The sequence below is a fragment of the Aedes aegypti genome, chromosome 2, assembly GCF_002204515.2.
Source record: "Aedes aegypti strain LVP_AGWG chromosome 2, AaegL5.0 Primary Assembly, whole genome shotgun sequence".
NCBI classification, from domain to species: Eukaryota; Metazoa; Arthropoda; class Insecta; order Diptera; family Culicidae; genus Aedes; species Aedes aegypti.
In genome coordinates, this window is record NC_035108.1 from 21,655,136 (window position 1) to 21,680,405 (window position 25,270).

A 25,270-nucleotide genomic window follows, 5' to 3' on the forward strand; every position below is an offset into this window, starting at 1 on the left:
GGCAAGTCAAAAGTAAAGAAACGTTTCTCAAAAACTTTTTCTGTACTTTTTTCTTCAAGTTTACATAAGAATAAATTTCAGCATACTGCTTATATTTGGTGGAAGTCAAGCTAAAAAATATACATGACCTCATTTGTTTTAATTTAAAGTCTCTAGAATTTGAAGAATCCCACCTGTGCGAAATCCATTACCCACTTGCCCCACGGTACCTTATAGTTCAAATAAGGCTCCAGTAAATCCTTCAGAGATTCCTTCAAGAATTCCTCTCTCCAGAGACACTTCCAGAGATTTCTCCAGAAATTCTTTCGAAGAGTCCTCCAAGGATTTTACCAGGAATTCCTCCAAGATAATCTCTACCGTAATCCATACAGTGACACCAGGGATTCCACTAGGTGTTTTGCCAGAGATTCCTCCAGGAAGAACTTTTGCTTGCTGACAGATTTTCGAGACCCGTTCTGATAGGGCTCCAGAAATACCTCCACCAATTCGTTCAGGAATTTCGCCAAGATTTCCTTTGGGGATTGTTCCAAAAGATATTCCAGGAATTACTACCGGGATATTTCTACAGGGATTTTTTTAGCAGTTTCTCCAGGAGTTTCTGCCGGAATGTCTCCAGTGAATCCTCCATATTTGCCCCTAGTGAAATCTTTACTGGGATTTTCCCAGGAGTTTTTCCAAGGATTCCTCAGGGAAATTTTCCAGAAATTATTGCAGAAATTTTCAATTTTTTCTAGGATTACTTCAGGTATTTCTCCTGTGATTTCTCCAGAATTTCCTCGGGTAGTTCTCTTGAAATTCATCTATTGATTATTCCTGAGAATTCCTCCAGGGATCGCTCCAGGAGTTTCATCAGAAATTCTTCCGGAGGTTCCATCTACATCCCTCAGATTCCTCCAGGAAAATCGCTACAATAATTATTCTAAGGATTTTTCCAGGTAATTCTCCAGGGATTCTCCTTGAAATTTCTCCAAAGATGCGTTCTGGACCCCCAAAAAATCCCTCGTCATTCGTTCAGGAATTTTGCCAAGATTTCCTTCAGAAATTTCTCCAAGGATTATTACAGGAATGTTTGTAGGGATATTTTAACAGGGATGTTTTTAGCGGTTTCACCAGGATTTCCTGCCGGAATGCCTCCAGGGATTCCTCCATATATTCAGGGAAGTTTTCCAGGAATTATGGCGGAAAAATTCAATTTATTCAAGGATTACTTCAGGTATTTCTCCAGTGATTTCTCCAGAATTTTCTCAGGTAGTCCGCTCGAGATTCATTTATTGATTATTCCTAAGATTTCCTCCAGGAATCGCTCCAGGAATTCTATCAGAAATTCTTCCAGAGATTCCATCTACAAGAAATAACTTCATGAATTCCTATAGCAATTCCTCAAGAGCTTCCTTCAGGAATCCTCTAAGGAATTCCTCCGGGAAAATCGCTATCAGGTAATTCTCCAGGGATTCTCCTTGAAATTTATCCAAAGATGCATGCTGGGCCTCCAAAAAATCCTTCGGGATTCCTCGAAGAATTCCTACAAAGATTCACCCATAAATTCCTCCAGGGATATCATTAAAAAAGAATATGAATTGCTCCACGGTTTACCTCGTGATTTTTTTTAGAGATTCCTCCAGGAACTCTTATCTTGAAGAAGTTTTTTTTAGTAATCCCTGGATAAGTTCCTCAACATGTTCCTGCAACAATACCTGGAAATATCACTAGAAAAAAATCTAGGGATATCCCTAGAGAAATCCCCGCTCAAATTCCTGGAAGAATCCTTGGAGAAATTCTCGCAGATTTAAAGAAAAATACACTTCGTAGACAAAAAACATATTTCTTTAAAATATACCGTCGATTGTCTACCTGCTCATCCCTGGAACAACTTCTAGAGGAAACAGTGTAGATTTTTTTCTGGAGCAAACGTTGAAGAAATTTCTGAAGAAAAAGCTTGAGAAATCTTTACTGAGATTTCTCCAAGGATTCGGGAAAATTTTCTTGAAAATATTGCAGAAATTTTCAATTTATTCAAGGATTACATCAGGTATTTCTCCAGAATTTTCTCAGGTAGTCCTCTCGAGATTCATCTATTGATTATTCCTCAGATTTCCTCCAGGAATCGCTCCAGGAGTTCTATCAGATTTTTTTTTCCGGAGATTCCATCTACAAGAAATAACGTCATGAATTCCTATAGCGATTCCTCAAGAGTTTCCTTCAGGAATTCTCTGAGGGATTCGTCTAGGAAAATCGTTACATGAATTATTCTAAGATTTTTTCCAGGTAATTCTCCAGGGATTCTCCTTGAAATTTCTCCAAAGATGCGTTCTGGGCCCCCAAAAACTCCTCTGGGATCCCTTCAAGAATTCCTACAATGATTCGCCCATGAATTCCTCCATAAAAAAAGCACTGTTTGAAAAAAACAAACATATTTCATTGAAATATACAGTCGGTTCTCTACCAGCTCATCCCTGGAACAATAATTTCTAGAGGAAACCGTGTAGAAATTTTTCTGGAGCAATTCTTGGAGAAATTTCTTTAAAAAAGCTTGGGATTTTCCTAGAAGAATCCCTGAAGAAGTCTCTGGAGAAACTCTTGTAGGAATCTCTGAAGGGTTATCTAAGTTAATTACTGAAGGACTCATGGAAGCATCTCTAAAATCCTTGGAGAATTCCAGAAAGTATCCCTGTAGAGATTTTGCTGGTTGAATCTATAGGAAAAAAAACCCTTTAGAGATTTTTCTGGAGAAATCTCTGGAATAATCCTTGGAGGAATCCCAGGAGAAATCTCTGAAAAAATCCATGAAGAGATTTTCCAAAAGGAATTTATGTAGAATAGACTGATTTTTTTTGTTTTGAAGTTTTTGCTCCCCTATGCTTAAACGATGTCAAATATGATAAAAATGATCCTCCCAAAATTTGAAGTGATTCGGAAGAAATTTGGTTGTGCACACGCTCTTTGAAGTTTATATGGAAAGGGCAAACCTTTTGTGTTCAGTCCTCTAACTGCTCGTCATAATAATCTATGGAAAAGTAACACACTCATCTCATGTGAAAACTTCCCAGCTACAACTTAGCCGAAGACCATATTTCGATGGGACGCAAGGATAATTTGTTATTATTGATAACAAAGTCAAAATCAAGATGAGATGATCATTCAATTACTTTCAGAGCAACACTGCTTTTCTGCTGTAGAACATAGTAGCCTGGATTACTTTGATCTATTCTTCCCGCCAGGAGTACCACTGTTGCCTGCCGAACAGTTGGTGGAGCATGCTACATGCAAACTAACTTTATGATGATGAATAACAATTTATCCAGAGGTCCAATCAAAAAGTGGTCTTCGGCAAAGTTGTATCTGGGAGGATTTCACATTAGAAGAATTTTTTCACTTTTCCATAAAATATTATGACGAAGAGATAGAGGGCTGAACACAAAACATTGGCGTTTTCCATAGTAATCTCCATATAAACTTCAAATGGCGTGTGCACAGTCAAATTTCCTCCTAATCACGTCAAAATTTGAGAGGATGCTATTTACCATACTTAAAATCGCTTAAGCATAGCGGAGCAAACATTTCAAAATTTGCATCACTCTTATGTAGAATCTTATGGAGAACCTCTGGAGAATCTCTGGAGAAATTTCAAGAGGAACTCTTATTTCTCCAAGACAATTTTTGAAAGCCAAGAACGAATCCCTGCCGAAATTCCTGGGAAATCTCTAGGAAATTACCTGGAGAAATCCTTGGCGTATGTCATGTAGCGATTTTCCTGGTGACCACTCTGGGAAATTTGCTAAACGAAATTCTTGAGGAAATCCCTGAGAAATTCTTAAGTTGCCGAACATCTGGAGGAATTCCTGATGGAATCCCTGGAGGAATTATCAGTAGAATCGATGGAAGAATCCCGGAAGAAATCCCTGGAAAAATTCTTAGGATAATATCTGATGAAATTCCTGCAGAAATTCATAGAAGAATCTATGTTTGAAGTTCAAGAGGAACTCTTGGTAGAATCTCCGAGAGATTTTTGGAGGCCAAGAACGAGTTCCTGGAAGAAATTCCTGGGGAATAATGTTGAGTATTTCTTGGAGTAAGCCATGTAGCGATTTTTCCGATGGTAAATCTGGGAGAATTTCTGGATGAAATACTCCCTTAAGGAATTCGTGAGTTGAAGAATCCGTGGAATCATCTTGAAAGAAATATGCGGAATAATTGTGTACGATTCTGGAGAGTACTACACTAGAGAAGTATCTTGAATAATACTTGAAGAGATTGTCCTAGTGCAACTTTTGGAGGAATTCCTGGAGAAGGCCTTAAAGATATTTCTGCAAAAATCCTTGTAAATATTTTCCTGGCGGAATCCTTGAAGAATTCTCTGGAAGATTTTCTAGCGGAATCTCTAAAAGTACGCCATGAGAAATCGCTTGGAAAATCCCTGGAGAAATCACCGGAGATATTCCAGAGCATTCCTGGAAAAAAATCTGAAACAGATCCTGGAGGAATTCTTGGAGAAATTCTTGGAAGAAACACACTAAAGATTTGAATGAAAAAATCACTAGACCACATTTAACAGTATTTAAACTAATCCATTAGGATCAATGGAGATCTAGAACATTTCCCGAAGATAATGTTATCAGAAAAGTGATATCCTATTTTTATCGTATTGGTAAATCTACATCATTGCAAACTGAACTAGTTCGGGTCTGAAATGGATATAATTATCCAATAATTTAGCACAGTAATTATCACATTGATGACAAATTTCCCAACTTACAATACGCAAACAATTATCGACGGTTCCTAGCTCAAGCCGGAATCAAAAAAGCATGTGATATTGACTCATCCAAAATTATATACGAGTGAATAAAACAAAAATAAACTTCACGTTGCTTTAAAATTTAACGATCTCGAAATGATTAACTTCACCTGTACAAGGAAAAACTAAATACTACATCTAGTAAAATGTTCCAACTCACATGATCATCGGCTGCACCTTGGACACAATCTTGACGCACAGCCGCAGCGAGGCGGCCACCTCGTTCGAGTTCATGTTCTCCGAGTACACCGTCAGCATCCGGATGAGCGAGAGCAAGAACTTCGGCAGGTACACCCGAGTCGTTTCGTTGTAGATCTCCAGCGAGAGCGTCTCCAGCAGGAACTCCGTCAGGTAGCACACTTCCACCGTGCCCGGCGGACCGGAGTCTATTCGGATGTGCTCCTTGATGTTGGTGCAGTTGGGGGCGTTGCTGGCTCCGGAACCTCCTGCGGAAGACGAACGCCCCGGAGGTTTCTTCATGGCCCCGTCCCGGTAGAGGGTGGTCATATAGTTCCAGATGTACGACGGATCGAACGTGGAAAACAGGACGTTGGCATTCTTTTGCACCTCCAGGTTTCCGATGCACAGCGAGATGGTTCGGATGATGTCGCACAGGACATCATCCAGAATGCGTTGACCTATTTCGGCTTTGTCGAGCAGTGAGATCAGTATCCGATAGGGGCTAAGATCTGGCGGATTGGAGGTGATGCTGGCTTTGAGAATGAGTTTGTACGCACTGATGAGCACCTGCTTGGAGTGAGACTCGAAATATGCGTTTGGGTCGCTGGTTTCCCCATCGTGTCCGATGTCTTCCAGGTGCTTTCCGAGACTGGTGTCCGCGCCGAGCAGCCATGAGTAGAGCCTTCGGTTTAGGGACATGTCTCGCCTCAGGATGGTATTGAGTGCGGTCTTCACTAGCTTGGTAACGTCTCGTTGGGAGAGAATCATCGCATGCAGCGGGAAAGCTAAGAGCAGAAACTCCAGAGTATTTCGCTGCACCAATATTACAGCATCATTGAGACAGCTGCACAAACCGGTGACTAGAAGTTCAACGCTTCCTCCCATCAGTTCTTTCTGCTCCGAGCAGGTTCGCTTCTTATCAAAGTGTTCCAACACGTAACTGATTGCGGGGAGGCGCACGGAAGCATTCGTGACTATACATTCCCACAAGCAGGTGTAGAAGCATTCTGGTTTCACAGCAGCACAAACTTTGTCCAACAGGGAACTGGTTCGCTCGAAGTGATCCTGCCCAGACTCAAGTCCCGGAAATACGCCACTCAAAAAGCCACTAAGGGCAGGTCTTAACTTTTCACCCAATGGAACGAAATACTTTTCGTAGATCGAAAGCAGCGTTGGCCGAACGTTCATGGCCGAATATCCCAACAAGGGAAACAAACCCGCACTGTAGATGAATAACTCCGAAGCCAGTCGATCTACTCCAATGTTGCTGAATATCACGTCGTACGATTCCAGTGCTTTGAGATGTACCCCGGATGGCAGGGCTGGGTGCATACATTGCGCCAAACGTTTCGAAATTTTAATCCGCCTAGGAATGATTTGGTACTGTGAGTTGGAGGAGATGACCTTGTTCAGTTTGCCGAGAGCCGAAATCAGATCGGCCCACTCGCTCGAATACTCGAAGTTCTTCAGGGCCTTATCGATGTTGGACATGTACACCCGGTACTTGGACTGTTTCATTAGGTCGTACTCCTCCATCAGTCCAGATCCCGTGGCGGTGTCCATCTTCGGCTTCGGGGACCTCACCCTGTGGGGAAGAGAGAAAACAGACTGTAATTAGCAAAGGATCGCAAATGGGCAGAAGTTCGATTAGGACAATTTACAGTTTGCGTATCTTGTGAGGAAGCACCATTCAGAGACAGTTTAGTAAAACAACCACTTCCAGAAGCAGACACTTTCTGAATGCCATTCGATGTATAGTTTTACTCCACAAGATTGTCCCCACCAAGCGTGTACAATAATAATATTGGAAAAGGCGATAATAGATGCTCACACAGGTAAATCACCCACAGCAGCAGCTCGACATATGTGATGATAGGCTGTTAAATTTGTCTATTCGATTCTACGCCGGTCTTATCACTCCCGAGTCTGAGATTCACGAAGGTAAACATCGTTGTTCGAACGAATTTACACACGTGAGTCACTCCGGTTTCCGAACGATATAGCAGTTCGCAGTTGGGTGAGGTTTTTTTTGCTTCTCTCGATTCCACACCATTTCATCATTCATCCGTGCGACAACACCATTGCCGAAATTGTGTTATCAGTAGCGTGTTGCAAAAATTTGGAAATCCAACAAACGGCAACAAGTTTCAAAGAGAAGCCAGATCATACGTTGATGGTCAGTGACCTTCGCGGAGAGACACCAGTAGCGGATACTCGAGTTTCGTCTTTTTCCATTGAGATTCTGAGCCGTGATGTAACACGAGAAGAACAGCTGTGGCTCGAAGAGATGGCTGATAACGTCACATGGTGTGATTGTAGAACATGCAGCGAAGAACACAAAGCGTTTGTCGACGCACGACAGTTTCCAAGATGGTAATCTGAGAGGCCGACGGGCGTTATGCTCTCATGGGGATTAGTTTTGATTTCAACCTAATCGAGTAATGGAATTTCTTTAAGATATTAGTTTTGCTGACGTTTACATATATTTGCACAAAGCGGAAATTAGTTGACTAGTAAAAGTTTGCTGTGTGTTTAGTCTATTTCAAATTAAATTTAACGATCAGGCTTGAGTCGAGGAAATACAGACAATCGGTCATTTATATAGTGACTCAAATTCATATTCATACGGGGCATTGTTGTTCTTCGGATAGTTCAGGGACGAAAAGCAAATGGACTGTATTTTAAGAATTTTATTAACGAAAACAAACACGTCTTAACTCGACGGAATTTTCTACTTTTATGATATCCTTCTTTCCTTTCTCCTTCCTACTTCCGTTCGCATCGCGCCAAATCTACACAAACCCTCGCTTTCTTTCTACACCTCCTGTCGTCTGCGCCGGTAGCACACAGAGAAAAATAAAACATTTGATTCTGTTTTACACTCTAAAAAAATTGATTCAAAAACCGAACATTGAATAGTAAATCTTTCCACTTTTAGTGTAACATACTCCCCCGGGTGAGGCGAAGGTCTCACTTCTCCTTGGGCTCTGCTTGATTCGTGCAGTCATCGATGGGAAGCACAGCGATCTGGGTCGTCGGGCGCTTGTAGATGCTGTTGCCAGTGCGGATCGTAACCACAAGTACAACTCCGTCCTTACCTGGATGCGTTTCAACAATGCGACCTAACTTCCAGGTCTTGGGTGGCATGTTGTCCTCCTTCATAATCACCAGCAATCCAGTTCGCAGCAACGTAGGGTCCTTGTACCATTTGCTGCGCTTCTGAAGACCCGTCACGTACTCATTCGACCACCGTTGCCAAAAATGCTGCATTCGTTTTTGCACCAGTTGGTATCGTGACAAGCTCGTCTCCTTCAAATCATCGTACAGCGGTTCTGCTACCGCCGTCAATTTCCGTCCAACTAGGAAATGTCCTGGGCTCAGCGCTTCGTAATCGAAGGGATCATCCGTCAGCTGCACAAGAGGTCTCGAGTTCAATACACCTTCTATCTGGATCAATAAAGTGTTCAACTCTTCATATGTCAAATAGCTCTCGTTTAGTGTCTTGCACAAATGGGATTTCATGCATTTGATATTAGCTTCCCAAATACCTCCCTGGTGTGGAGCCTTGGGAGGGTTGAAGCTCCATTTGATTCCTCTGGGCTGGCAGAACTCGTTCACTTTCTCGTCCAGCACCTGAGACTGTAGCAGGTTCAACAGTTCGGAAAGTTCTCGGTCTGCTCCCCGAAAATTAGTTCCGTTGTCAGAGAACAGCTCAGATGGATTTCCTCGTCGGTTAGCAAATCGATGAAGTGCTGCCAGGAAACCATCAGTCGTCAAAGAGCTCACCAGTTCGAGATGTATGGATTTGGTAGACATGCATACGAAAAGACACACGTACACCTTCACCTTAGCTCTCATTCGTCCAACTTTAATGAAGAATGGTCCTGCGAAATCAATTCCAGTCCTGGCGAAAGGTTGGGCAGCAGTCACTCGGCAGCTCGGAAGATCGCCCATATACTGCTGTACGTCTCTGGGGTTTGTCCGGAAGCAAACTACACATTTCCTCAGGACTCGATGAATAGTTCGCTTCGCGTTCACTGGCCAAAATTTCTGTCGGACCACCGCAAGTAGTCCATTCAAACCGACATGAAGATGCTCACGATGCAACGCTTCTATTAGCACCTCCGTGAAGTGGTTATTCTCCGGCAAAATCATCGGGTGCTTCTGGTCTTTCGGCAGGTCGGAGTTCCTTATGCGACCGCCAACTCGCAGCAGCCTTTCGTTGTCGTCGTAGATTGGGTTTAAATTGCGCAGTTTTCCCTTCACTGGTTGGTTCGCTTGGATACAACTGATTTCTTCCTTATAGACCACCAGCTGGACAATGGTCACCATCGCCTTCTGTGCTTCGGTGTAGTCTTCACTATTCAGTGCACCACTTCTGCGCGTCGTCTTGTTTCCCTTCAAGCGGCAGTTGTGTAGGAAACGAACCACGTACCCGAAAATACTCTGCAGCTTTCGATAACTGCTGTACTTCAGGATCACTTCGTACGGCTCAAGATGTTTCTTCGGTATTACAGAATCTCGTTCCGGTACCAAAGTCGTCACAATTTGGTGGGCATATTCTTCCGGTTCCACCACACCACATTCATCGTCTTCAACAACAGGAATCACACTTGGGCCAAACCACCATTCTTCACACCGCATCAAATCCTCAGGGAATACACCACGTGGCACCAAATCCGCTGGGTTGTGCTGAGTCGAAATATAGTGCCACGTGTGCCACGAAAAAAGTTTTCTTATTTTCACTACGCGGTTTTGTACGAACACTGGGGTATTTGGCTTCATTTGTTTCAACCAGTTCAACACTATTTTCGAGTCCGACCAAAGCACCACCTTTGCGGTTGTTAATGCTAAGGTTTCGCGCACTTTATCCACTTGTTCCGCTAGCAGCAACGCAGCGCATAGCTCCAGCCTTGGGATCGTCATCTCATCAGGGTTTGCGTCCACCTTGATGTCTCGTTGTAGTTCTTTCATTGGGGCAACTCGTGACTTGCCACAAATCAGTCGAACTTCTGCAGCACCATCACTCTTCACGCTTCTCATATAGATGCAACATCCGTACGCCACCTTGGAAGCGTCAGCAAATCCATGCAACTCCACAGCCACCGTATCGTCAATAGTAATCCGCCGATCGATCCGGAGGGAATTCAAACAGCAAAGTTCGGATCTGAATCGGTTCCATATTTGAAGTTGCTCCTTTGGAATCGCGTCATCCCATCCTACGTTCTGTTGCCATAGCTGTTGCATTACCAGTTTGGCGATGAGTACCACCGGTGCTAGTAAGCCATGAGGATCGAACAGTTTTGACATATCGGAGAGCACTGACCTCTTCGTGGAAACTTCAGAGCCATCGCTAATTGGCTTTACGTGGAACAGGAATTCATCGCTGGAGGGATCCCAAAGAATGCCAAGAGTTTTTATTACTCCGTTAATCTCGCAGTCCTCGAAGTTCATCTGCTTCTCCCTGGCATCTGCTGGAATGTCCTCAAGTAACGCTTCATCATTCGCACACCATTTGTGAAGCTGGAAACCACCTCTATCCAATAATGCGATCAAATCTCGCTGGAGCTGTCTAGCATCGCTAAGCGTGTCAGCACCAGTCATCACATCATCGACGTAAAAGCATTTCTCAACTGCCTCGCTCGCCGCTGGGAAATCTTCTTGCTCGTCTCTAGCCAACTGGACAACCGATCGTGTCGCCAGGAAAGGCGCTGCAGCTGTACCGTAAGTAACAGTATTTAACTCCAACTCCTTCATTGGCTGATTTTTATCTTCTCTCCACAGAATTCGCTGATACTTTCGATGAGCCTCGTGAACCATCACCTGCCGATACATTTTCGGGATGTCGGCGGTGAAGACGAATTTATGCAAGCGAAATCTTAATATCACATTGAAGAGTGACTCTTGCACTGTGGGCCCAATCTCCATCACATCGTTCAACGACAAATCTGAACTACTCTTCGCCGAAGCGTCGAACACCACTCTCAGCTTGGTAGTTGAGCTGTCCGGTTTAATCACGCAGTGGTGTGGAAGATAGTAGACAGACTCAGGCCTATCGCATTCGGAATCCGTCACACCTCGGCAATGACCAAGTGCCAGATACTCGCTGATGAAATCAACGTACATTTGCTTCAACTCCGGCTGACCTTCTAAGCGACGCTCCAGAGACAAAAATCGTCGCATCGCTTGGTTCCGGGATTCTCCGAGCTCTTTAACATTATCGCGGAATGGCAGCATTACCACGTAACGGCCATCCTTGGTTCTACTGTGCGTCTCCTGGAAACTTAGTTCACATCTATCGTCTGGCCTTGGCGACGCATCACCTCCAAACTCGTCGATAGTCCAAAACCGCCGCAGCAGTTGGCACAGTTGCTCTTCGGTTTCCACCGATTTTCTAGCTTGACACACCTTCACGGTTCCGATCACCGCAGAGTCGGACACCGGTCCAGAAAACGAGCCATCCAAGCTGACTCTCCTGCAACAATGGTAGATTCGGGGCCAATTTGATCTTACCTTTTTGCAGCACTTCGAAAAACAGCTCCGCACCGAGTAGCATGTCAATGCGACCTGGTTCGTAGAAATGCGGATCTGCTAGTTCCACCGACTTGGGAATCTGCCAGCTGTGTGGGTCGATCTTAGAAGCCGGCAATGCACCGGTCACTCGGGGCACAACCAGATAATCCAACGACGATTGGAAACCAGTTGTTCTTGATGCCACTCTAGCGTTCACTCTGTACTTCACGACAGTCTTCATCCCATTCACTCCGTCGATTGGGACGTTTGCACCCTCCTTTCGTAGCCGCAACAATTCCGCCATTCTGGTTGACATGAAGTTTGCCATCGCTCCGGAATCCAGTAGCACACGGCACTTATGCGCTACATCGTTGCAACCATACACCATCACGATAGCTGTCGCCAACAAAATCTGCTTCGGCTGCATTGGCTCGATTGGAATCGTGCACTTTGCTGCTGTCAGTGGATGGGAGGAACTCGTTGCTTGCTCTGCCGCAGGTGGCTGAGGGAATTCAACTGCAACAGGCTTCTTCTCTTCCGGATGCATCAGTGCATGATGTTTCTTCGAGCAAGTTGGACACGTTTTACCGCTCTTGCAGGCTACCGTTCGATGTCCTCGTAGCAGGCAGCTGAAGCATAATCCCAGCTGCTTCGCCTTCATATACCGCTCGTCAACATTCAACCTTTTGAACGCTCCACATGCATCAATCGAATGAGCAGTTCCGCACATGGGGCATCCATCGGTCGTTTTAGAAACCATCACAGTGTGCGTCTTACTGGTAATGATAGATGGCTGGGTCTTCATCGGCACGATCTTGCTCTTGATTGGCATGACATTTTGTTCACACCGCTCCAGAACATGGAAATGCTGTCGCAGGAATGCAATCGTGTCCTTATACACAGGTAACTTACCGTGTTCACAAGATGCTTCCCAGCTTCTTCGGGTACTCGGATCCAACTTCGACGCTAGCAACGTGATAACGATGGCTTCAGACATCTTGTCCATCTTGAGCTTGTGGAACTCCAGGGACTCCACACGCTTCGTACAGTCGTCGATCAACGTTCGCAGTTCCACTGACGACTCCTTGGCCATCTGCTTCAAGTTCAGCAACCTTGTCACGTGGCCATGAATCACCATCGAGAGGTTCTCGTAACGTTCGACCAGAATTCTCCATGCACCGTCGTAGTTGTTATCGTTGAGGGTCTGCTCATCGATTGCCCCCTTCGCATCTCCGACCAACGCCTTATCCAAATAATGGAGTTTCGTCGCCGGGGAATCTTGGGTGCACCGGTCGACAATATCGCAAAATCTCGCCTTGAACTTGTGCCAGTGCTCGTATTTGCCGTCGAATGTTGGCAATGGTGTTTGCTGCAACAACAACGATGGTGGCATTCTATACGGCACGACACTTTCCGGTACGCCACTGGATCCAGCACGATCACTGATTGCCACAGCATTACCTTGAAACTTCACAGCCAGCAGCTGCTTCTCTCGCTCCAACGCTGCCTCGTTCGCAATGGCCTTCTCGATGTCTTCGTAGTGCTGTATCATCTCACAGAGGGAAATTCGAACGAACTCGTACAGCTCTTCAAATTCGCTCGAATTCTTCTCTCCTCTGTGGATCGGTGAGGTAAATACGATTCTGAAAATTGTTGTATTCCTCATAAGAAGAATCAACCGTCTTCAGATACAGCTTCAAGTCATGATGCGTGAACTTTTCAGGATCCTGTTCTGCATTCAAAATGGCCGACTTTATTCGCACCACTTTCGACCTTGTAGCGTGGCAACACTGCTCCAACGCAACAACACTTTCCGCCATTTCCTTCTCTTTCTGCCGTTGTTCAGCTTCCTCCTTCTGCTCACGCACACTACGAAGCACACTGAATTCACCGGTCGGGGTTGAAAATGGCGTCGACGGAAACAACACTTTCTTCACTTTACCAGAACGCAAAAACATTACATGCGAATAGTTCTTTTAGTTCTTCTTTTCACTACCGCACAATTTTCACGCTCTTCTTCTTCGTTGAGGCTTGACCTCCACTTTTCAAAGTTCTATTCTGCCGTCCGATTAGCAGCTCACACTTCCGGAACGTGCAAGTAACCGGGAGCTTTCTTCGACCACTCAATCGGGAACAGAATTCAATTTCCGACCACGTTTATCGGAAAACACTATGGGCGCTGCCATAGTAAACGCGTCGAGCGACGCGTCCGCGTGTGCGAGCCCACAAAGCAGAATATCAACAACAGGAAATCCTTTGATCGCATCGCGTTCGCGGACGCAGACGCGTTACTATGGCCTCACCGTATCCGATGCAACGCATGCAACCGGATTCACTTCGCGATTCGACCGTCTCAACTGCCGAAACTCGCGTCGATTCTTTCTCGTTCCGCGCACGAACCGAGAATCTAAACTGCTTCCATCCACTAATCCGACATCCGGCACGATCGGACCAAATGTTCTTCGGATAGTTCAGGGACGAAAAGCAAGTGGACTGTATTTTAAGAATTTTATTAACGAAAACAAACACGTCTTAACTCGACGGAATTTTCTACTTTTATGATATCCTTCTTTCCTTTCTCCTTCCTACTTCCGTTCGCATCGCGCCAAATCTACACAAACCCTCGCTTTCTTTCTACACCTCCTGTCGTCTGCGCCGGTAGCACACAGAGAAAAATAAAACATTTGATTCTGTTTTACACTCTAAAAAAATTGATTCAAAAACCGAACATTGAATAGTAAATCTTTCCACTTTTAGTGTAACAATTGTTTTCACATCAAGTTGATAGAACTATTAAATGATTTATGGACTTCGATATACTTTATCAATAACAGAGATCATAGGTGTCAACCATTGCTCGGCAATCATAAACTGTATTCATTTGCTTTCATCTTTGGCATAATGCAGGGGTCTACAGATTTTTTGGCATGCGGAGCACTTTTCGAAACAAGATTGTTGCGCGGAGCACATGATCTTCATCACTCCGTTTAAAATCTGGGTTTTTTAAACGCTTGAATCGACACTTCAATTCGTAAAGCAACATATATGTTGGCCAATCTTAGATTAACTTTAATTTTATTTTAAAATTTTAATGATAATCTTAAAGGATTTATTTATTTAATTGAACAAACTTTATTATTTCAAGGGTAAACTACGAAAATCATTAAAACAAAACTGTATTTGATTTATTGTCAAAAATTTCAAAATTCATGGTTCAAAAACAGCAGAATTGCTTTGGTTACGAAATTTTCCAACTTTTGTTGTTAATTCGAGCAACTGAGCAAGTTATAGCAACATATTTATTTTTAAATCTTTCATTAACCCCTTTACAAGCAACATCATTTTTAACAACATAAAATTTTACGAATCGCATTAACTTTTTTTGTTTTTGTTTTTTTTTTTGGTTTAAGGATTTCTGCACCATTTTTTACAAATTCTCAAAAAAACTCTTCTATTTAGAGAATCTGTGTCGATTTTGATCATTGGTCATTTAATTTTGAAGATTTTTCAATGTTCCATAGGGATCGACGTTCCCCATATATAATTTCTGAATGGTTAAACCTTTAGTTCAGCTCTCTCGGAAATATTTATAATTTTGATGAGAATACTCTTTATTTTGTATAATGCGATTATTAACGTAATGGCATGTGTGTCAGATTTGTTGATATGCCAACAAAACTTCCACACCCTGGAAGTTTCAAAATATTCTGCCAGGATCAATTGAATTACTACACCTTTTTGGGTCGTTTTTCATATTAAATTCAAGATAAATTCCAAAGACACAATTTCGCAAATTCGAAAACATAATTTTGAAGCTAAAACTGCTCATACATATTGTATGGAAAAAAAATCACCGACAGAATATTTTTAACCTTCCACTTACAACATATTTGGCCAAATACTGAACGTTTTAATAAAAATATCCAAGGTACATGAAAGTTCAATAATGTTCGAGATGTTGACATCATGTGTTTAAGACTCATAAGAACTGCGTTTTGTCATCCACTATAACGAACATCATATGGTTAAGATGAATTAGAACCACCCCTAAATTTTCAAGAGTACAAATCTTTGGACTCTTAGCATTGGTTTTTAAATGGAAATTCTATGGATTGGTCGCAACGAGTTAATGATTGATTACATTTACAGCGTTATCGGTTGTTTTGTTCTTTGAATGTTAATTCTTTTAAATTTTCGATATGGCTTGGTTTCGTACACTCAAAATAATCCAAACGTCATTGTTACGTGAAAACATACGTGATTTTTTTCCATCGCACTTTTCACGTAGCTCTTACGTAAATCATAGGTAGCCCAGAATGAACGCATGAACTTTGGAAGTTCTTCCATTCCACCGTCGTTAAACGTAAGAGCTACCGTAGCCTTCGCATGCTATAATTGATAGAGATTATAAATCATGTATAAAATATGAAGTAATGCAGAGATTTTTTGGTATTCAAAGCATATTTACCTTGAAATCAATCTTACACAGTGTTAAAAGCAGCAGCAGCTTCTGAAGTTCTTCAAAAATTAAGCGGGCGCCATTTTAGGATTTGCGCTCAACACCGAATGCACGTACACTATGAAGATGTCAAAATGGATTCTACCCCATTACCCCGAATGCCATTTCCCCGATTGCCATCACCCCGAATTCCATTACCCCGAATGTACCATTACCCCGAATTCCATCACCCCGAATGCAATTTCCCCGAATGTACAATTATCATGACATGATGATATTGATGACATTTCCCCGCGATATTGGAATTCGGGGGTAATGTCATTCGGGGTGATGGGACGTTCGGGGTTTTGGAATTCGGGGTAATGGCGTTCAGGTTAATGGCATTCGGGGTAATGGGATTCGGGGTAATGGGGTAGAATCGTCAAAATGAACTTAGGCACCTACGTGAATTCCACGTAAGTGCGATAGGTAACCTCAGTAAACATTACCGAGTCATTATTTGGTGGTTATAAATGGTTTAGTGATCATTATCTTAGTCAGGTGAAGTCGAGGTAAAATGAATTTGGAATGATCTACGTGATTTTTTTGAGTGTATAATTAAAAGCGTATTCACGGTGCTCCCCTGACCGTTATTATCAGAAAAAAAATCTCCATCAAATCAGTACTTACCAGTCGTTTTCTATAGCTAAGCTGCATGTCTGGGCAAAATTAAAAAAAAAAAATCGTAGGGCTCGTTTTGAAGTTACGCCCTTTTGAATGTACAAGCCCACCAATTCAAAGGAAATCTGAGATATATAAACAAGTTTTCATTGCTCGTGATTATCAGAATAAATATAATATAACAATTTGAATTAAAATTGATTTATATAATTATTTGTAACTTCTGATAGGAGTTTTGAATGAGAAGATTAACATAAATGGGGTTACGCCCCTCTGGAAGTCTAACCATTAAAACACTAATTTTAAATAAAATAATTAGGCATTCTTATACCGTTGAGCATGTTCAAATGTTTTCATTGACACATTGCATTTACATATCACCAAAGTCTTTCACAATCAACTGACTTTCCATAGGCTCAAGTGTTTTAAGACATAACTGAGCTTATTTCAACATATAACCCAATTCGTACTTGTAGCACAATATTCTGGCTAGTTTTGTGCACCCATGTGCTCACAATTCAGATTATTTTACATGCAACTCAGGTTCAGGTTTGAACAGCGAAAATTTTTCGGGTTCGGGTTGGGTCCGGGTTTGCTTTTCAATTTTTGTCTCGGGTTCTAGATGGGTCCGGGTTTGAAGGAATAAAATATGTCGGGTACGGGTTTGAAAATTGTGAAACGCGATAATCTCTACTGTTTACTACCTGCTGTATATCGAAGCGGAGTATACGTCAAGGAATACTTTACGAGTTGAGTTTTCGGTTGTGGGTTGCAGTGTATGGAATAAAATAAAATTAACGGCAGCGATATTAAACGGAAGAAAATAATGCATGCTTAGAACATCCGTTATTATTTTGTTCAATTGAAATTAATTCTAAATTTTTGTCTTTGTCAGTTTGGAAAACTTTGATTAGCTCCCAATATGATGTTTGTCGTTTGTAGAGGGTCATAGCAGCTGGTGAAACTTTACTTTACAAGCACAGTTTGCGATTTAGAAAAAAAAAAGTTTAGATAGAAATCTTCAGTTTATGTGGAATTCAAACCATGTTACGGTAGGTAGACCAGCAGGCAATCAAAAGGGTCACAGTACAATTTACGATGTTCTAATAACCAAAACTGGAATTTACGTAGAATCCATGAACAACTCTGTTTTCATCATATTTTATAAATCTTTTTAAATTTATACCCTTTAACTTTGAATTTCCTTACACAGAATATCTGAAGATCTTCACCGCGAGTTCCAGTTCCTAGAATGGAAATCTTCAAATTCCATTATCACGGGACTATGAATTATAATGTAATTATATGTTTGGGACAATAGCATTCAGCGTAATAGTTGGTTCAGAGTGATGACATTGGGGTCAATGAAATTCTTCTCAAAAGAGTTTTGATTTTTAGGGAAGACATGTAACATTAAGGTCTGCAAGTGTTATGATTTTAAATATAATGAAACCAAATAATAACGCATATTTCTTACTTTTCTTCAGCGTATTTCATGAACTAAGGTTTTCTATTCACGAGTTAGCTTGAGAATTAGTTGATTGACTTATACAATTCTTTCAGTATTGTATTTATTCAGGGCTGTTACGTGTTTGTGTAATCGAAAAGATCGGGAAACCCGAATGTAAAATTGTAGATTTGTGAAAAATCTAAGTGTAGTAATGTATGATACAAATGATCACAAAAGAATTGACAGTGGTATAGAGTTATACAGTTTGGCCAATAGTGCATTACTCAACAATTGAAGTTTGTTCTGGGGCAGTACAAAGTAAGCCGGAACAGCGGAGGGGGTATTATTTTATGAATAATGTTGGATACCTGGACCGGTGAATAGCCCGATAGTTGGAAAATCGATGGATGATAGGGGCCTGGATCTCGTTCTTCCTTCACAGGCAATAAACAGCGCACGACACTTAATTTAAACACATCATTTAATAAAAAAACCGACTCTAACACTTTACATTTATTGACACTTAACACGTAACATTTACTTAAACTAGATTATGGTCACGCGGGACCGTCTTCGACCGAATGCCACTTCTAACTAACTCAAATTCTCGTGATCTTCAGCAAATAACCCAATATAGGACCCGAACATGTCTGTGGTGAATTTGATTCGATTATATACGTCCAACTTCGATGATAATCTCTCGCTCAGCATCCCCAAATAATCTCTTATCGGGATCGATGACGTCACCGCAGGCTCGAAAGCGAAAGTGATCTGGCTATAGCCTTGAGCCTTTGAAAAAATCAATTAATTGTGAAAGATTTTGGCGACATGTAAGTGCAATGTATCATTGAAAACATTGGAACAGGCTTAACGGTATTAGAATGCCTAAGTAATATATTTGAAATTACTCTTTTCAATGGTTACACTTCAAAAAGGGCGTAACACCAAATTTCGTATATTTTCTTATTTAAAACTACACCAAAAGGTATCAAATAATTGATGGCATTTTTCTTTTGATAATCACGGCCAATAAAAATCCGCTAAAATATCTCAGATTTCCTTTGAATTAGTGGACTTACACATTTCTTACACAGGGCGTAACTTCAAAACAGGCCCTACGATTTTTTTTTTAATTTTGCCCAGGTTTTCAGCTTAGCTATAGAAAACGACTGGTGAGCACAGATTTGATGGAGATTATTTTCTGATAATAACGCTCAGAGGAGCACCGTGGTATTTGAATGTGCAAAGTTGATATATTTCAACGCATTGGTACAAATTTTCAAAACTGTCGCGAAGCACCTGCCAAGTTTTCGCGGAGCACCAAGTGCTCCGCGGAGCGCTATATGAAAACCGCTGCCATAATGGAAAAGTATTGAATTTGTGTCTAAAATTGGCCCGATTCCATATTCGATAAGTGGACATGTTTGAATCTTGAGTAAATAGGACAAAGATCCCACTTTTATTTTACATTTTACTACCAAATATAGAGATGGGTTGTAGAAATATTATTGCCGTAATTGAAACGCAAACGATAATTGAAATGTAACAGGATATATCCTAGTAAAAAGTATATCAATGCTCTTCACTTATTCATGTTATGTTGTATTTTTTATATGACAAATCAAAAACAAAGTTCATAGTTAACATTCTTTCGACAGACAAGTTTAAAATTTACCTTTATCTGTTGTTTAGAACAAATTGGTTTAAATTGATTGAAAAACCGACGTTCGAGAAGAGTTTTGAAATTGTGACATAACCATTTTCTTAATTTAAAAGGGAAAACTGCTAATAATGTCTATAAATTGAATACATTTCTACCAAAACTCTCATGAACATGGGATGGATTCATCTGAGAAAAATATTGTTAGAATTATTGGACTTCATAGCATTTATCCATAATTCTACTTATGTTTCATATATGCCCGATTATAAATTGTCCAAATGCACCCTACTACACCTGAACGACATAAGGATTAAACTAAGCAACCAAATAGAGCATAACAATTAGGGTCTGGATGTTGTATTTTTTTTTATTTTTGATAGGTGTAACAATATGGAATTGGGTCAATTTTAGGAACATTTCCATTAATCCAAAGAAAAATGAAAATGGAAACATTTCATGATTGTCGAATTATAGGTGATACCTATGACCTACCACCATTATAGATAAAGTATTTGAAACCCGATACATCATTTATTAGTTTTTTACCAACTCCTGATCTAAATGGACACTTGGTATGGCACACCAAAAATTTGAGATCTGTTAAAAAAGGGCACCTGCTGTTCCTTCAGGAAAATCTGCAGAGATTCCTTCAAGAAATCCTCTCGATATATCTCCAGAGATTTCTCCGGCACCTTACCTCCATTATTGATAAAGTTTGAAGATTCCTTCAGGGACTTTACCAGAAAATTCTCCAAGATAATCTCTACCGTAATCCATACAGCGATTTCTCCACTTTTGCCAGAGATTGCTACAGGAAAAACTTTTGTTCGCCATGATACATGTTAGACCGGTTCCAATAGGGCTCCAGGAATATCTTAACAATTCCTCCAGAGATTCGACAAGGAATTCCTGCAAGAAAATATCAACAGGGATACCTTCAGAGATTTCGCAAGGAATTCCTGCAGGAATGTATCCAGTGATTTCTTCGTAGATTCTTCTTCTTCTAGTAAAATTTTTATTAGAATTCTTCCAGGAATCTCTGCAAGAAATCCTCCAGGATCTGTTTCAAGAATTCTTCCAGGAAAGCATCGGAATATCTCAGTATTTCAGGAATGCAGGAATTTCATCAGAAATCATCCTAATAATTACTTCAGGGTTTGTATGAAGAAAATCTACAAAAATTCCTCCAATGAAAGTTTTTTTTTTCGATAGCGATAGGGGTAGTACTGGCACTCTTAATCTGCCCCCAGCGTTTAGCATTTGCTTTTATAAGCCTCTATTGCGTTCATCACACAGACGTTCCTAAGCAATGTTGCTAAAATGGTCACTGTGTACCCTAGCAGCAATCAGCCCTTACCTTAGTTTTGCAGTCTAGTAGTTCAGACTACTATCAAACTATGATAAGGCCTGAAATGCTACTAGAGTGGTTAAAGTGAAGAACGAAATAGTTTTATTAAAAGGTCCTCATTCCCCATTTCATTTCATCACTCACTATCGTCACTTTTATTTTCGACACTATCACGTATTTCACCGATTATCACTCATCAACTATCGTAATACACTTCAGATATACTTTCCATTATATCACTTTTCACATCCCACCATTTTCATATAAATTCATTGTTATTACCATTTACCATCTGTTAGTATTACTAGGTAATTAAAAGATATTCAATTTGAATGTTTCATTATTTTTGTTGCTGTAGAGTCATTACTATTCGAACTACAATTTAGCACTATCAAGAAAGTTAAAGTATAACAAAATCACTTCGATCAATTATCCTGCACTCGCTGTCATTATTAACACTTTTATCATGTATATTTGAAGAACTAGGCAATAATGTTCATATTCAGAGAAATGATTGCAAAATGTATTATGGCCTTTATTTAATTAGTAGAGTTCACATCATTATACATCATCATTATTATATTTTTAATAAAACTATCAGAATCACTTCCAATTTCATTTTAAAATTTTCATCACCATAGATTTTATTATAAATCACTATTAACACCCTCACAATCACTAAATTTAATAACAACGAGTGTTACGCGCAGTTCCACCAAACACCTATTCTTATGTTGCATTTTAAAACGATTCTGGGGAAATCCTTCGAATAATCCTTAGAAAAATCTCAGGAGAAATCCATGAAAAGGTTTTCCAAAAGGAATTTATGTAGAGCTTTCGTTGGAGGAATTTTTATCCCTGGCCACGATCACAAGGTTTGACGGTGCCGAAGTAGAAGATGCACCATAATAATATTCATCTGTGAAACATATCACCTTCCCAATACTTTGGCACACCTCTAACGGTTCATGATTTTCATGAAACGGCTGCATTCAGGCGGAGGATAATATGTTCGGCATATTATCAGTTCCTCTTCGAACGGAGGGACCGCCAGAGCTCAGTAGTTATTTATAAACCAGTGCTGGTTGTCGATGGTTCAGTTCGTTTACACGAGCTGTAGCATCCTTTGTACTAATCAGTAATGGTGGTAAAGTTTCAAAGCTAACGTGTGATCAATCGTTTTATAATGCAACAAAAGAATATGTGTTTGGTGGAATTGTGCGTTGTCGTTTTAAAGTTAGTGATTGTGAGGGTGCTAATAATGCTATTTGAAGAAATATGTGGTGATGAAAATATTTGACAATTGCATTGAAAGTTCACAATCACTAGTTTTGTTGAAAATGCATACATAATAATACTAATATGAACCTTCAGTGGTACGTCTGTTTGTCTATGCTACTAGATTATTGATGGTTATAATACATTCTGCAACTTTTTTTTTTTTTTTTTTTTTTTTTTTTTTTTTTTTTTTTTCATTTCTTTATTAGTATCATTCCAAACATTACATTCATTATTTCTTATATCTAGGTGTTCTGTGTTATTAGACAACACTATCATCCTAATTTGGTAAAACAAATCTAAGATTTTATTAACATTTTGTTAACAACATAGTACATTTCATTTGCCGTAGCAGTTCAGATTTTTTACAGGTGAGTTGATTTCACCTGCTTATAAGAGAAAAAAAAAAGTTTTTAATATACTTAACCTAACTTAACCTAAACATATAACGCATTAATCGTGGCAATAGAAGATTGTAACGATTTTTGCCTGAAATTATTGATTATTTTATTTGACATTTGTTCCAATGTTTCAACATTGGATATCCTATGTAACTCATTGGTACTATACCAGGGAGGAAGCCTCAGAACCATTTTCAAAATTTTATTTTGAATTCTCTGCAGAGCTTTCTTCCTGGTATTACAACAGCTAGTCCATATTGGTACAGCATACAACATGGCTGGCCTGAAAATTTGTTTGAATATCAAAAGCTTGTTCTTAAGACAAAGTTTTGATTTTCTATTAATAAGGGGATAGAGACATTTTACATATTTGTTACATTTGGCTTGAATGCCCTCAATGTGATTTTTGAAAGTTAAATTCTTATCTAGCATGAGTCCTAGATACTTAACTTCATCTGACCAATTTATTGGAACCCCTCTCATCGTGACAACATGTCTACTTGAAGGTTTCAAATAAAGAGCTTTTGGTTTATGTGGGAATATTATTAGTTGAGTTTTGGAAGCATTAGGAGAAATCTTCCATTTTTGCAAGTATGAAGAAAAAATATCCAAACTTTTTTGCAATCGACTACAGATGACACGCAGGCTTCGTCCTTTGGCGGAGAGGCCTGTGTCATCCGCAAACAAAGATTTTTGACATCCCTGAGGTAACTCAGGTAAGTCAGATGTGAAAATATTGTATAATATTGGTCCCAAAATGCTGCCTTGGGGAACACCAGCTCTTACAGGAAGTCTTTCAGATCTGGAGTTCTGATAATTAACCTGAAGTGTACGATTTGACAGATAACTTTGAATTATTCTAACAATGTATGTTGGAAAATTAAAATTTTTCAATTTTACAATCAAACCTTCATGCCAAACACTGTCGAATGCTTTTTCTATGTCTAGAAGAGCAAGACCAGTAGAGTAGCCTTCAGATTTGTTGGAACGGATCAAATTTGTTACACGTAAAAGTTGATGAGTGGTCGAATGTCCATGGCGGAATCCGAACTGTTCATTGGCAAAAATTGAATTCTCGTTGATGTGGGCCATCATTCTGTTCAAAATAACCTTTTCAAAAAGTTTACTGATGGAGGAAAGCAAACTGATTGGACGATAGCTAGAAGCTACTGCAGGATTTTTGTCTGGTTTTAAAATTGGAACAACCTTAGCATTTTTCCATTTGTCAGGAAAATATGTTAATTGAAAACATTTGTTAAATATATCAACTAAAAATGATAAGCTACTTTCTGGAAGTTTCTTGATGAGGATGTAGAAAATTCCATCATCGCCAGGAGCTTTCATATTTTTGATTTTTTTAATAATAGTTCTCACTTCTTCCAAATCAGTCTCCCAGGCATTTTCGAAAACGTTCTCTTGATTGAGAATATTTTCGAACTCCTGAGTAACTTCATTTTCAATTGGACTAGTAAGTCCTAAATTAAAATTGTGCGCACTTTCAAACTGCATAGCAAGTTTTTGAGCTTTTTCGCAATTAGTTAGTAATAATTTGTTTTCCTCTTTCAATGCCGGTATAGGCTTCTGAGGTTTTTTCAAGATTTTAGATAATTTCCAAAAGGGCTTAGAGCCAGGGTCCAATTGAGAAATTTTATTTTCAAAATTTTTGTTTCTTAAATCTGCAAAACGTTTCTTGATTTCTTTCTGCAAATCCTGCCATATAATTTTCATAGCAGGATCACGAGTGCGTTGAAATTGCCTTCTCCTCACGTTTTTAAGACGGATCAAGAGTTTAAGATCATCGTCTATAATCACGGATTCAAATTTTACTTCACATTTTGGAATTGCAATGTTTCTGGCTTCAACAATGGAATTTGTTAAAGTTTCAAGAGCATTGTCAATATCAATTTTAGTTTCTAAAGAAATGTTAACATCAAGATTAGAGTCAACATACGTTTCATATATATTCCAGTCGGCTCGTAAATAATTGAAAGTGGAGCTGATAGGATTGAGAATCGCTTCATGCGATATTTGAAATGTAACAGGGACATGATCAGAATCAAAATCAGCATGAGTAACTAATTGGCTACAAAGATGACTAGAGTCGGTTAAGATCAAGTCAATCGTAGATGGATTTCTAGAAGAGGAAAAACATGTAGGGCTATCAGGGTATTGAATTGAGAAATATCCTGAAGAGCACTCATCAAATAAAATTCTGCCGTTGGAATTACTTTGAGAATTATTCCATGACCGATGTTTGGCATTAAAGTCACCAATGACAAAAAAATTTGACTTATTGCGAGTTAATTTTCGCAAGTCAGTTTGAAGCCAATTAACTTGCTGTCCAGAGCATTGAAAAGGCAAATAGGCAGCTATGAAAGTATATTTACCAAACTGTGTTTCAACAGAAACACCTAAAGTTTCAAAAACTTTAGTTTCAAATGACGAAAACAGTTGATGTTTTATACGCCTATGAATGATGATTGCAACTCCCCCACATGCCCCATCAAGTCGATCATTACGATA

The 25,270-nt window shown here is 40.1% G+C and overlaps 1 protein-coding gene across 5 annotated transcripts in view; it reads right to left on the reverse strand.

The window, feature by feature from the left end:
* The window catches only part of LOC5571281 (protein dopey-1 homolog), a 61,723-nt gene that overhangs the window by 19,863 nt on the left and 16,590 nt on the right, over nucleotides 1-25,270 (reverse strand). For 3 of the 5 annotated variants that reach the window (XM_021840182.1, XM_001653532.2, XM_021840178.1), the window contains exons 1-2: nucleotides 6,637-6,706; nucleotides 4,956-6,560 (exon numbers count right to left, since the gene is read on the reverse strand). In XM_021840182.1, the coding sequence (XP_021695874.1) occupies nucleotides 4,956-6,560; nucleotides 6,637-6,665 (1,634 nt within the window). In that variant the 5' untranslated portion in view covers nucleotides 6,666-6,706. Of the gene's footprint in view, nucleotides 1-4,955; nucleotides 6,561-6,636; nucleotides 6,708-25,270 lie in introns of those variants that run through there. The other 2 variants (XM_021840179.1, XM_021840180.1) reach the window with 2 other exon arrangements.